General features: G+C 43.2%; 1 protein-coding gene across 1 annotated transcript in view; it reads left to right on the top strand.

The window, feature by feature from the left end:
- LOC124775163 (serine protease inhibitor 3/4-like) overlaps positions 1-1368 on the top strand; it is a 163896-nt gene extending 162528 nt beyond the window's left edge. Inside the window, exon 6 of the mRNA XM_047250001.1 lies at positions 1187-1368. Coding sequence (XP_047105957.1) covers positions 1187-1368 — 182 coding nt within the window. The remainder of the gene's footprint in view (positions 1-1186) is intronic.
- The last annotated feature ends 13953 nt before the right edge of the window (positions 1369-15321 follow it).

The following is a 15321-nucleotide window of genomic DNA, read 5'->3' as shown; positions in this document are numbered from 1 at the left end:
CGGATCGACGTATGCCCTATTCCGAATGGTTTCCGAGACAGAGCACCATTAATTTCATGCTATTTTGTCTAAACCTGACATCATGAGACCGTGGCTGCGTGATGTAGGTTAATTCTTACAAAGAAGAAGACAGCAACCATCCACTATTAATACTGCTATTTATTTATGTAAATAGCGCCGTTACCGGTTTCGAACTGGCTAGTTCATCATCAGGTGGCTGTTCATATGATTTTCAAGATACACTTTACATTATCGTCCGTTTTACATTTTCATTCTTCCACTGTGGCGAAGTATTTTTGGTGTGTTGTTGCCGTCGAGAATTCCGCGCGCTTTTGTTGCGAAGTTGCAGGATTGTATTTTTCGAATATTCCAGAATATATCCAGCACTTATGTAATTTGTACATCACCATATTGTACAAATACAACATACAACATGTTCGTAAATCTGCAATCTTTGTGATAACTTCACATGTGGCAAATTCTTTTTGGTGTGTGTGTGTGTCTGTGTGTGTGTGTGTGTGTGTGTGTGTGTGTGTGCGTGCCTCTTCGACTGTAGGCGACCTCTGTCAGTCAACAGACGAGGTCGGTCTGTACGCTTTTGTGCTGTACGTGTCCCTTCACCATTTCTACTTCACTATTACATCGGAAACAGTGGACCTAGGGATGTTTAGTAGTGTGGAAATCTCGCTTACAGCTGTATGTTACAAGCGACACCCAATCACCTGACCACGTTCGAAGTCTGTGAGTTCCGCGGAGCGCCCCATTCTGCTCTCTCACGATGTGTAATGACTACTGAGGTCGCTGATATGGAGTACCTGGCGGTAGGTGGCAGCAAAATGCACCTAATATGAAAACCGTATGTTTTTGGGGGTGTCTGGATATTTTTTATCACATACTGTATGTATTTAAAGTCGCAATTTTGGTCTTCGGCCTGTCTGTAAGTGGTATTGCAATAGATTTTGTTTGAGCACAAGTCAGACTTTAAAGAAGTTCACGGAAGAGACGAACATAGTTTGAATAAAAGTGAATTTTGTACTCACTGCATATATGTTCAGTGGAGTAAATGTATTGCACTGGGACTGTAACTAGGGGACCTAGATTTTGTGAGCAACGCTCTTCCTATCTGCCGCTGTCTGAATGCTTCAGAAATCTTAGCTTTACACTGGTGTGTGAATAACATTGTTAGGTATATTAACAGGGATGAAGAATGCAAAGTTTATTCCTGATGTTTCAGTTCTCGTAGGAGGTGGTCTCGGTGGTTTCCCACCCATCGTCTTCAAGGCTGACCACCCCTACACGTTCTTCATAGTGGATGACTTCACCAAGACGGTCCTTTTCGCCGGACGACTAGCATCACCTTCTATGTAAATTTTGATGAAATTAATATTATTCTTGCTGGTGAAATATGTAAGACTAGTTATTTAATAAAAAAATTGCACACTCGAAGAGTGTAAAGTGCGAGCGTAAGCAGCACACTACTTTTCTAACTTGTATCCTCTGAAAGTAACATGTAGCGCATTGCATCCTCTGAAAGTAACAAGTAGCCCACTAGTTTATCAGACACGAATGTGAGCCCTACCCGGTTGCACTCTCCATGGCGGATTAACGACTTTGGCTGTACACTGGCCACATCGAGAATGGTTCGTTTAGATAAATGTTGGGCTGGTCTGCATTTTCCATATCAACACGTTATGCAGACAACGAGAATACTATCGCACACACAACAAAGATCACACAATCCTCAGACGGGGCGTGCACAAGCCTTCCTTCGCCAAATTAAATGACGACAGCGGCGACAGGAAGGCAGTCGTGCTGCGTGGTTCAGGGTCGTCGTAAACCGAATGAGTGGATCCAAGTTATGGCACGAAGATTACCCGCAGAACTTTACGGAACCAGCTGCGTGCTGAACTAAATCCCCAACGCGCTGCAGATAAGATGCCTCACTGCGCCGACGGCACATTCGGAGCTTCTCCTAGATTCACTCGAAAAGAAGCGAAATAGCAACTCGTCTGACCACACTAGATGTCTCCAGTCAACTGCCGTCGAGTTTCTGTGTTGTGTGCACACTAATACCTGCTACTGTACATGGTAAGTCAGTTTTTTGCGTTTTCTTGAATAAATCGAAAACAGAATCCTTAGCGAAAACGTGTTGCAGTGCAAAATAAAACCACGTTAAATTACCTACAGGAAAGGTCTTATTCATTTTTTTCTCCAGCACTATGAGTCAGCGCGAAGTGAGCAAGAGAATACTGAAATTCTCGTGCAATGCTGATACGCTGTAGCTTAGGCGGTTTTTGTAGGCCAATTTGACCGTGACTTGATAGATCACAGATGTCCCGATTCAAGTTGTTCATCTCAAATTCTTCTACACTGTGGTACGTTTTAAAAAAATGACAATGTACTGAATAAAAGGGAAAATAAATAAATATCCAAATTAAACGTGCACTATCTCAGAAACTATTCGGTTTAGGTGTATGTCCATATTTAGTTTTTTGTTCAGGATCACCAATACTATCACCCCTCACAGCGTGTACCTCTCTTCCTGATTGGCCCTGTATGTGCCATTCTGAGATTAGAAACAGACAGTCATTGCCGTAGCGTAACATTGTGTCTGGTTACTGTCGGATAGGAAATTCTTACAACTGTTCTTATGCCTTCTTACATGGCTATGAGTGGTACGTCATTATTTCTACATCTGCATCAATGTTCTGCAAGCCACCTGACAGTGTATAGTGAAGGGTACTTTTTGTACCACTGAGACCTCTTTCGTGTTCCACTTGTGAATGGCGCGTGGAAAGTATGATTGTCGGTAAGACACTGTACTTGCTCTAATTCCTCGCACTTTTTTGAGATGTATATGGGAGGAAAATATATGTTGTCCGAATCTTTCCAGAAAGTACTCGAAATTTCAGTCATAAACCTCTCTGTGATGCGTAACGCCTCTCTTGTAGCGGCTGCCTTTGGAGTTTGTTGAGCATCTCTGTAAAGGTCTCGCGTGACCATACGATCCAGTTACGAAATGCGCCGCTCTTCATTGGGTATTCTCTGTCTGTTCTACTAGTCTTGCCTGGTGTGGGTCCCAGAGTGATGTAGCTGTCACAGCCAAATGTAGATGTTGGCGTGCGGTGGGGGATTGTTGGACATGGATGGAAACTGTCAGGATGCTCCGTATTAAAACTCGGCTATGATCTTCAAGTGTTTTATTATTCCCGGCTACAGTGCCGCGTTCCTCTCTGTGTATGTCACAGGGTCCCAAGATGCCGAGGACACCACTTCGCTGTAGCAAAACAGCTTGGCGCAGAAGGGCTACCTCAGTGACCCGTGCAACGTACTACGTCATGCCGGCCGTGTACAGCAGTGGAGCTCTGACGACGTCAGGATGCGCCGGCAGCCGATTCAGTGGCCTCCATCCCTGTTGCCTGAGCGCCGCTCCACTGGAAGCCGCAGGGCAGTCCGCTGACTGCTTCTTTGTCGTCATGGTTAAGATTGCGGCGACAACAAGCGCCTGCGATATGACAGCCGAATCTGCGAACTCGCCTCAGGATGCCTCCAGCGTGTGTTGTGAGCCAACAAGACTGCCCGCGGTAGCGAGCCATCAAGTGGCCCACTCATATATATATATATATATATATATATATATGAGTGGGCCACTTGATATATATATATATATATATATATATCACTCTCTCCCTGAAGTCAAGCAGCACGGCATCAACCTGAGTGCCGTTGTCTACAGCGATATGGATCTCATGGAGGAACAGAGCGAGCTAAGTTTTGCAGGATCTGTTTGCGGCATCCACGCTGATTCTTACAGAGGAGAATTTCGTTCTTCAATAACGTAAGAATTCTAGAGCCTAAAACATGTTCCATAATTCTACAACAGATTTAGGTCAACTATATAGGCCTCTAATTACGTGCATCTAACTATATAGGCCTCTAATTACGTGCACCATCCGTCCTACGACCCTCCTTGAAGACGGGAACGGCCTGCGCTTTTTTACAGTCGCAAGGTACCCTTCGTTGCTCCTGCGAACTGCACTCATGCTCATAAATTAAGGGTAACTGCAAAGTGTGGTGCCACACAACGTGGCACTACACAAAACTGGCAATAATAGCATAGGCACGTAGGAACATACACGACATACATCTGTAAGTCCACGGTATTGCTGATAAGTTGAGAAAACCGTTACGAAACACATGTGCTGCAAAACGCCACTGTTTCATGCGCATGTACCCTGACATCAATATGGGATATGATCACCATGCACACGTACACAGGCCGTACAACGGGTTGGCATACTCTGGATCAAGTGGTCGAGCAGCTGCTGGGGTATAGCCTCCCATTCTTGCACCAGTACCTGTCGGAGTTCCTGAAGCGTCGTAGGGGTTTGAAGACGTGCTGTGATACGTCGACCAAGAGCATTCCAGACGTGCTCGATGGGGTTCAAGTCAGGAGAACAGGCAGGCCACTCCATTCGCCTGATATCTTCTGTTTCAAGGTACTCCTCCACGATGGCAGCTCGATGGGGCCGTGCATTATCATCCATTAGGAGGAAGGTGAGACCCACTGCACCCCTGAAAAAGCGGTCATACTGGTGCAAATTGACGTCCCGACACACCTGACCTGTTACAGTTCCTCTGTTAAAGACATGCAGGGTTGCACGTGCACCAATCATAATCCCACCCCACACCATCAAACTACGACCTCCATACAGATCCCTTTCAAGAACATTAAGGGGTTGGTATTTGGCACCAGGTTCACGCCAGATGAAAACCCGGCTAGAATCACTGTTCAGACTATACCTGGACTCGTCCGTGAACATTACCTGGGACCACTGTTCCAGTGACCATGCACTGTGGTCTTGACACCAGGCTTTACGGCTCTCCTGTGACCCGGGGTCAGTGGAATGCACCTTGCAGGTCTCGGGGAGAATAAACCATGTCTGTTCAGTCGTCTGTAGACTGTGTGTATGGAGACAACTGTTCCAGTGACTGCGGTAAGGTCCCGAGTAAGGCTACCTGCAGTACTCTGTGGCCATCTGTGGGCACTGATGGTGAGATATCGGTCTTCTTGTCGAGTTGTACACTTTGGACATCCCGTAATGTAGCGCCTGGATACGTTTCCTGTCTGCTGGAATCGTTGCCATAATCTTGAGATCACACTTTGTGGCACACAGAGGGCCCGTGCTATGACCTTCTGTCATTTGACCAGCCTCCAGTCGCCCTAGTATTCTACCCCTCACAACGTCATCAATATGTGTTCTTTGAGAGATTTTTCAACACACAGTCACCATTAGCACGTCTGAAAACGTCTGCACACTTGCTCACTGCACCGTACTCTGACATGCATCAACACACCTCTGCGTATGTGGACTGCTGCCAGCGCCACCGTGCGACGACCGCAGGTCAAATGCACGGCGTGGTCATACCCCGAGGTGATTTAAACCCGCAAACTGCCCACCACAGCGTTGTTTCAACATGTATCACCATTATCCTTCATTTATGAGCATGAGTGTATCATAATCTGTTGCTAGCAGGGCAGCAAGTTCCGTGCATAATCCTTGTAGAATGTTGCAGCCTTCGAGTCTGAACCTGTTGCTTTCCTAATACTATGAGATTATTGCTTTTTTTCTATTTGCGATCGGTTATCTCAATATCTGCCATTGAGACGTTGGTACATTGATTGAAAAGAGGTGCCTTGTTACGACCGTCCGCGGTGAAACTAGTTTGGAAGACAGAATGCATTCATGCGGTCTTTTCTCTGTTATGTTCCATTTCAGTGTCAGAACGGTCACTGCGTGACTCAGTGGGTGATTTCGAACCGTTTGCTGACATTATGAAGAACCAAAACCTCATAGGGTTTTTAGTCGGATCAACTGAAAAAAATATAGTTTTAAAGTCGTTGAACGCTCGTCTTATTGCGCCCATTTTCACCCTTTCATCTTTTGATTGTCAACTGGGTTTTTACTTCCCTTGAAAGTGTGATGAATCTCTCATTGGCATAGGTTTGAAATCTCTCTTTGTTTACGCAGCAGTTTTATAACACGGCTATTAAACAGTGGTGGGTCTTTCCCACTCCTTTAGACCTTTTTCGAAGCACACTTGTGTAAGGCATATCGAACGATGCTTTCGAGTTTCTTCCATTTGTGCTCCACGTCTTCGTTCTTAGGACTGAATATTTGATGCTGACTGCTCAGATCCTCTGCAATGTATATCCTGTCACTCTTGCTAAACAAGAAGATTTTCCTTCTAATACCCAAAGTCATAGTTACTATAACAGCCTTATGATTACTGAGACTTTCCCCTACCTTAATTGATTCGGTAAGTTGCTAGGATGTGTAGGACGTCAGCTTCTCAAGTTGGTTCCTTAATCAGCTGCTTGAAGTGAATTTCGGACAAGACATTAAGAATGGTGTCACAGGAATCCCTGTCTCTGGCACCAGTTTAGATAGCGTGACACTCCCAATTGGCAAGTTGATACACTGACACTTTGGACAGTCCGCGTGGATACACGATCAAATTGGGCAACTGCATTCAATATGCGATCAGAGGCAGGTCCAAGCGTGTTAGCTCCTTTTTGCCATTTGTAACGTCTCCACGTCGACTCACTCTATTGCGTTAATTCCGCACAACCTGCCAGCAACTACACACCACTTCAATGCGATGACGTCAGCAGTGGAGGATCATATCACCACGTGGAACCAGTTCTGCTTCACCTACAGCGCTCCAGAACTTTCTGTGAACTCTTTAAGGGATTTACTCATTTTTTCTTCAGTGAATTTAGTAAAATCAGCAAGGCTGAAATAAATATATCAGCCTTAGCTTCCCATCTAATCCCAAATGGATACACTATTACCAATACTGACAATAATCTTACGATTTTGCATGAAATAAGGAAGGCTACTCACACAGATATCCGGGAGGAGAGAGAAATTTGTATCCGTGTCGACATGCATCAACACACCTCTGCGTATGTGGACTGCTGCCAGCGCCACCGTGCGACGACCGCAGGTCAAATGCACGGCGTGGTCATACCCCGAGGTGATTTAAACCCGCAAACCGCCCACCACAGCGTTGTTTCAACATGTATCACCATTATCCTTCATTTATGAGCATGAGTGTATCAATAAGAGTAAAATTTTTAACACACAGAAAAATTTAAAAAAATTTAATTTCTTTATTATTATTTAGGGAACGTATTTGCTCCTCCTCGTTGCGGGAGTCGTATAGTTGCCTCTGAAAGCAGCATCTCTGTTGCCAAATGCTTCGATCTCACCATTCTTCCTCATCCTCTTCCATTCTTCTTCTCTTTATAGCCTCTTGGATACCGCTTAGCCACACTTTACATGAGCTTCCCCTTATTCTCCTTTCAGGAAACTGCCGTGAAGGTAGTATCTTATGCCATCTGTCTTCATCCGTTCTTTTGACATTCAAAAGCTAAGTTAGCTGTCTTCATTCTACTTTATCTGTAATACTATAATGAGCTGTGTTCTTTCTTTTATTTCCTCATTTCTTACGTGGCCAGTTCGGATAATTCTACAGGCTCTTCTCAGGTGGCCCATTTCTAAAGCTCTAAGTCTCTTTCTCTGAGTTCCCGGCACTCACTCCCGTTGCTTGTTATTGGTTCAACGAAAGACTTGTATAAATTAATTTTAACCTTTAAACTCATTCTTCACGACCAAAGTGTAGGATTTAATTTTTGGATAGCCGCCCTTCCTTGAATGATCCGTTGTTTGATACCTCTATCACATCATCCATCACGTGTAGGATACTACCAACGCACTTAAATTCTTTACTCACTTTTATCAGTTCTCCATCAATGTCACTGTTCCTTTCCTCTTCTCCGCAACATGGGTATTCCGTCTTGTCAAAATTAATTTTCAGTCTCCACTTTTTATACTCTTCCAACAACTTCCTAAGCATGTAAGATATGTCCTCTTCATCGTTTGCTGCAGCGTCCTGATCATCTGCATAGAGATGTGTGTACATACGCTGGTTCTCTACTTCAATGCCCATGACGACACACTTTCTGTTTCACAGATCCATTGCCTTCTACACACATACCTTAAAGAGTCTGGAAGACAAACAACACTCTTGCTTCAGTCCCTTATGTATTCTGAAGGTCTCCCTAGAAATTACTTTCCCTACTATAATGACACTTTCTGCTGAGTTGTAAACGTTTATGATACTTCTTACATTAAGTTTTGTCATTTTCCCTGACCACAGCACCTCGAACAATAGCTTTAGTGGTATTTTGTCATATGCTTTATCAAGGCCTATGAAAACCAAATAGATTCCTTTCTATTCTCTTCTCCATGATCTATCTTATAGTAAAGATTTTATCTACACATGATCTACCTTTTCTAAAGGCACTTTGTTCTTCCACTTCATTTACAAACTCTTCCATTCTTGATTTTAAAATCCTACCATACTGCCTGCTGATTGTACGTGTGACACTTACACCCCGACAACTGCTACATACTTTGTAACCTCCCCGCAAATTTTTTAAAAGACAATAATTAAATGTTAATGTGAATAGAGCCAAGTGTAACCTCCCCGTAAATAATTTAAAGGAAAATATAACCTCCCGTAAATAATGTTAATGACTATAATTGAATGTTAATCGGAATAAAGCCAAATGTTGTTGAGCTCCCACAAAACATCGTTAAATTGAAATAAAAGCATCTGTACCTTCGCTACAAAAATATTGAAAACAATGGCCCAATGTAAACTCGACACAAAAATTAAGAAATGAAGATTGATCATTAAACCCGCAGTAATAGGGCAGCAGCGCTGACCTTAGGCCCTGTGAAATAATTAAACCATGGTAAATTGATTCTGGGAGGAAAAGCATATGAAATATTCTTTCAATTGTAATGAATCTTTTTCTTTAAAACGATTACTGTAAAACCAAAATTATTATTGGGGCATTTCTTGAACAAATTAATTACAATTAACATACATTATCAGATGTGCGCAATGCTGCTTCATTACCTTCTTTAACAATATACCTCGTCCCGAACCTTGACCAGAGATGTAAAGAGAGCACGCCGCCGACCCATGCCGACACCCACTCAGTACTACCGTCCACTCGCTACTACAGTCGGCTGACTACTACTTCTCCCGACTCCCTACACACAACTGTTTCTGCCGACTCGCTACGTACTACTGCGATAAATAACTCTCTGGTCAGAGATTCTGTCATGCCTCGCCATCGCTGGTACTGAATACATAGGCGTTTCAACTTTCTTGCTTCCGTTTTTTATGCATGAGGCTTACATACGCTAAGTTTCCACTCTGCTGTAATTTTCGCTCCATCGCACATACATTTATTAAGTAACATGCTTAGGATATTTATATAGAATGCTGGGGCATTACCGCACTAATTCTACCGGTACATTTCCAGGCAGGCCCTGGTGATTTCCTAATTTCAATTTATGTGACCGCCTTCTGTACCTCTTTCGTAGTTATTTTCTCTATCTGTGCATCTTCCTGGTTCTCCCATACCTTGCCGCTCGGGGTAGCCGCACGGTTTAAGGCGCCTTGTCACGGTCCGCTTGGCTCCCCCCGTCGGAGATTCGAGTCCTCCCTCTGGCATGGGTGTGTGTGTTATCCTTAGCGTAAGTTAGTTTAAATTAGATTAAGTAGTGGGTAAGCTTAGGGACCGATGACTCAGCAGTTTGGTCCTGTAAGACCTTACCACGAATTTCCAATTTCTCCCATATCTTCCACTTCCTTTCCGTGTACACTGCCCCTTTTTCTGTTAACAGGCCTTTAATATGCTTCTCGGACTCTATCAGATTGGTAATTAACGGTTTGCTCTTTCTTTTACTTCTTTCCTCAGGCCTGCAATCATTTTCCATGCTGCCGCCACTTTTGTGCTCTCCGTGTATCGATCGACTTCTTTGCATTTATCCTCCCAGGTTTTATTTTTCTTTTCCCACATGTTCTTTTTTACTTCTCTGTTCATTCTAACAAACAAGGCTCTACCATGTTTGTCCCGTGTTCTGAACCAGTTTACTTTTTCTTCAAAGCTTTGAGTCCTCCATTGTGAAAGCCACTTTCTGTCATCCTCTTGCGGTCCTAGTGCTCCAAGTGCAGAATCATGTATGCATTTGTTAATTACATGGTTTATATCCTCCACCATTTCTTCTTCTAAGTGCCTCAGTTTGTTTGACAACCGTAATTTATGAATAAATTGTACGATCTCTTGTTTCAAGCTACCTAAGTTGCATTCTATAGTATCCACTATCCTCGAGGGAATATTTGCCTATTTAATTTGTCTTTGGCCCTTGGATGTCACTATCATCTTTGCACCTAACAGGAATTAGTCTGACACGTTCAGCACCCTTGTAGAATCTAACGTCATTGGTTCTTATGTTGGAATTTTTATTTTGAATAATGTAGTTTATTATTGACCTGGTATTTCTGGAAGTTCTCTCCCATGTACACTTGCGGATCAGCTTGTGAGGAAAAGAACCATTTAGAATAATCTAGGACAATGTCTCACACATACCCATTCCATTGTGATTTACTCTTCATATCCTCCCACTACTCCTCCATCAGAGGCCATCACTGCTTTTCCATTAAAATATACCGTTGAAATTATTTCTTTGTGGGCGTTTATGCTGTATAGTACAGTTGTTAATTTTTTATAAAAAAGCCTTGTTTTGAGAATTCTACGCCCATTATCCTATCATCAATTTCATCCCAGTATCTGATACTTCATCTGTGCTTCTTATGTATTTGACACGTTGTAATGGAAAAGCATCTAGTGCCGTCATTTAAGGTTACATAGCACGTCTGTCTTATTTCCTTAACGAACAGGCCACGCTCAGTACCTAACTCTTCATGTTTTGTAAACATTTTGTCTGTGTGCAGAGATGCGTTTGCTGTTTTCACTCGTTTGTGATCGCTGGTTCCGAGGCTCTAAACGTCTGTCGCCTTCGGTTCTCTGAGCGTCATCTTTGGCTCTGAGCCCTATGGCACTTAACGTCTGAGGTCATCAGTCCCCTAGAACTTAGAACTACTTAAACCGAACTAACCTAAGGACATCACACACATCCATGCCCGAGGCAGGATTCGAACCTCCGACCCTAGCGGTTTTTTTAGTTACAGGCCACATTTCCTGTGGATACACATTACGTGTCGTCAGTGCAGTGGTTTTCGTTGCCTTCTGCATCCTCATGCATTCTTCCGCCTTCAGGGGCAGTTTCCCACCTCAAGGACAAGAGACTGTAGTGAACCTCTGTCCGTGCCTCCTCCCTCTTTGACAAGGCCGTTGGCAGAATGAGAGTGACTTCTTAGGCCGGAAGTCTTCTGTCACCAATGCTAGACTATTAATCGAAGCGGATTTCGAACCCGGAACCGAGGACGTTTTGTTTACTAATCAAAGACGCACTGCTAGACCACTAGAATATGCGATCAAAAAAATCAGACTGCTTCCACAGGGCTGTGAAAGCTAGAAATGCCATACAGCGACCATCAGCACTCTCGCCAACAGGTCCGTAAAGGAGTAAACATCTTAGACCAAGCTGGACTCCAGATAAGGCCTACCACTGCCCATAGTGCGAATCTCAGCACGTTAGGAGTGATATACGGTGTCTCCAAGTTCCATTAGGACTGCTTGTGTGGAATTCCTAACTAAAATGCTATCTCTTGGCAAACTGCATCGTTACGATCTTTGAAGTTTCAACAACAGCAGTGCTGAAGGTCAAAACGCTACCAGCATCGCTGCAGCAGGTGTGCTGGCCGCGAATGTAAGAGCATGTGCCCGGCGCTCGTCGGATGACGACGGTGGAGCAGCGAAGCAACGTCAAGCTTTTGAAACCTCCGTCGATTGTGGTTGAGAATTCGTCGAACTGGACATGAATATCGAGAGGCAGGATCCTGGTTCCTCCTTCACGAAGTACCCCAGCCCACAAATCAAAGATCGTGTGCGAGTCTTCGCCAGCAAACGAATCACAGTCTTGAATCGCCCGCAGTATTCGCCAGAGTTAGCTTCACCTGTCTTTTGATTGTTCCCCAAATTGAAGTTGGCAATAAAAGGACACTGTTTTGACGCAGTTACGGGCATTGAAGAAAATTGTATTGCAGTACTAAATGCAATTCAAAACAAGGACTGGAGACAGTTTCAAAACACATTTAAAACGATTTCATTTGTATATTAATTCATGGGGAGACTGTTTTGAATAAATAAAAAATTCTGGCCAGAGAGGCTGACAGGTAATGAAAAGTGCGTGTACATAATTTTATAGTAAAATATCTTAGGACGTGCATGTAGTGTTTGTTTCGTTTAGTTATGTGGGTGTGTGCAGCCTCGTCAGAGACGCTGTGCTGACCGGAGACTAGTAAGGTCATCTTCGCTCTGCAGAGATGCGCGAGTATTAAGCGTTGACCGCGAGCAGGGGATAGGGAACTGTAGCGGGGTGCTGTGGCAGTGAGCTTGTACAGGAAGGGTGCAGAACATGACGCTCTTGGGAATTATTTTATTGATCTAGTGGAATACATTATTATTACAAAAGGAATATTGTTTTACGCACTGAATGAGAACAAAATACACGTTTTACTTTATTGTGGCAGCATTCTTGGTTCAACACACACATTAAAGTGAGGAATTTCTTGCTATTTTTAGATGTTAATAGATGTGGAAAGACAAAAAAATTTAATCATTAGTATGAGGACTTTGTCTTAGAATAAATTTTCATGTTGAGTTACATATTTGTATTTCTCCACTGTTGGCCCTACATAAGTGTATTACGTAATTAAATATTTTGTTATTGCTTGCAAGGCCTTCAGTGGAGAAATTTTGTAATTGGAGTAGTGTCAAGAAATTTTTTCGGGGTTAATTTTTTTTAATAGGGGAAGTGGTGGCAACATGGACCCCCAGTTTGTTGTTAAATAAAATATTGTACACTAATACAATAATAGTACCTTAATTGATACAGTGATACTCTACTACCAGTTAACTAAGACATTATATTGATTAAATTCCTTAAAATGTCAGAATATATGTATTATTATTTTGTTTCCCAAAGACGATAAATTTGACTGCGAACAAGATGTGCAGTTAATATGGCTCCCATGGCGTTTGTAATATGGACCCCAGTATATTTTAAGGATTTTTTTGCTGTAAGAAAGACGAAGAATTGCTTTTTAATTAAAATATGTAGTTATTACGAAATATAAAACCATAAAAGTACAAAGAAGCTCAGTATTAGCGACAGAAGTCACAAACATAGTTCTCTTTCTCCGCCCCCGCACATTCATTGTGAGCCCATAAAGAGCACGTTAGGCATTGCACCCATAATTCGCCACGAACATCATTTGAAAACTTCCCGTCACAGTACAGGCAAAGAGCATCGTCTTTATCTGGCTGCAGTTCATCAACCGGAATGTCACATGGAGAATCACCAGAACCAGTTTAGAGCCCCAAGACGTCATCGTCAACAATATATGAGTCATCACCGTCCATTTCTTCTTGCTTAATCAAAGCTTTCTTTAACTGTCGACTATTCTTACTAACGCCTCTTCCACGACCAGATGCACCACGCCCTCTACTACGACTTTCGGTTTGTGTTCCAGAATAAGATGGCTGTGATGTACCATAAGTCACGTTTCTCTTGATAGCTGTTAAATTCCATCATCCGCGTCCACGGCGAAGGAGATTGGCTGCAGCTTTTTTCTCTTCTCTGTAAGCTTCTAGTTCGTTTTTATATGGAGATCCTGTCGCAAGACTATCAACACACGGTTTTTGCCCTCGAGACGAAGTTTTCATCTTCTCAGGTATGGGATGGATATCCCTTGGAGACACACTAAATGCACTTTTGATAGTCTCATGGACATCGATTTCAATAGCATCAAGGTCCTCTTCAGTCTGAACTCTCCTTTCGGGTTCCTGTTGTTTCGGTTGGTCGGCAGGCGCAGGGATCGGGACTTCTTCCCCAGCGATGAATTCATCTTCTTGAAACGTATTTCTTTCTAAGGGATGAATTCGTGTTACCCTAAATCCATTTACTCCATTAATGCCGGTTGTACGCCGGAGGTAGACCTTGCCAAAGAGAGACGCTGTATCATAGGTTCCAATAGGCTTGCGTTCATGGAGCATCCACTGACAAATATTCTCGCTGTAGTGAGTCTTAGGTGCACCCGTGAAAGTACGATCCAGGGGTTGCAGTTTGTGCGTTGTGTGTGAAGGCAGTGGCAAAATGATGATGAAGTTTTCTCTTGCCACATCAATCATCAATATTTCTTACATGGGAGAGGTGACCATCAAGGACGAGTAGAATAGGCGAAGTCTCTGCTGGATTTGTTTTTTCAACAAAATGTTTTAACCAGTGCGTGAATAGGTTTGCTTGAATCCAGCCAGATGGGTGGACTCTCCCAATTGACCGAGGAGGAGCCCCTTTCATAAGAACGTCTGCCATATTCGTTCTCGGGAATATGAACATCGGGGGAACATAAGAACATCCCGCACTCATCGAACAGATGTGTGTTACTAGAGACCCCACGCTCTGCAGCAGTCAGAGAACAAATTTGGCGTTTACCTCTGCTTGCAATTACTTGTGGTATCTACACAAAGGCTCGTTTCGTCGACGTTCCACACACAATCTTCTGGATATTTATGTTTGTGGTCTTCAGCTTGCAGCAAGTCGCGGAATGAGTTAACTCTCTCACTGGTAAAGCCTTTTGCTCGAGCATACGACGTTCCAGTTGGCTTTCTAATTGAAAGCTTATATTGATGCAGTCGGAGAAAATAGTCAAGCCAAGGCCTTCTAGCAAATTCATTTCCGAAGTTTGTTGCAAAACTATTCCTAACTGCAAGTTGGTAGGCCATTTTTCGAACATCCATACGAATAAAACCATAAAATGTGGCCTCCATATACTATAAGTAATCCACTAGTTCACTTTCTAGGGCTGCTGGTACAGCTGGATTTCTTCTAAGCTTTTTAATTTCAACATCTGCCATCTGTGAGGTATTAGCCTCACACGCATGCCGGCGCAGAGTTGTTTTTGGGACAGCAAAATGTTTCGATGCTTTCTTAACTCTCATAGTTTTGCCTACTACAGCAGACACTGCCTCTCGCATTTTGTTTTTATCCCACATCTGCATTTTGCGGGTTGGTTTAGGTGCCAGATTAGTCCTAGGCATCTGAAAACAAAAATAAAAACATTTTACGGACTGCTTACAATATGGACCCTGGGGTCCAAATTACACTCCTGGAAATTGAAATAAGAACACCGTGAATTCATTGTCCCAGGAAGGGGAAACTTTATTGACACATTCCTGGGGTCAGATACATCACATGATCACACTGACAG

The sequence above is a fragment of the Schistocerca piceifrons genome, chromosome 2, assembly GCF_021461385.2.
Source record: "Schistocerca piceifrons isolate TAMUIC-IGC-003096 chromosome 2, iqSchPice1.1, whole genome shotgun sequence".
In the NCBI taxonomy this organism is placed as follows: domain Eukaryota; kingdom Metazoa; phylum Arthropoda; class Insecta; order Orthoptera; family Acrididae; genus Schistocerca; species Schistocerca piceifrons.
The sequence above is the reverse complement of the archived record's forward strand: the minus strand, read 5'-3'. Positions and strand labels throughout refer to the sequence as shown.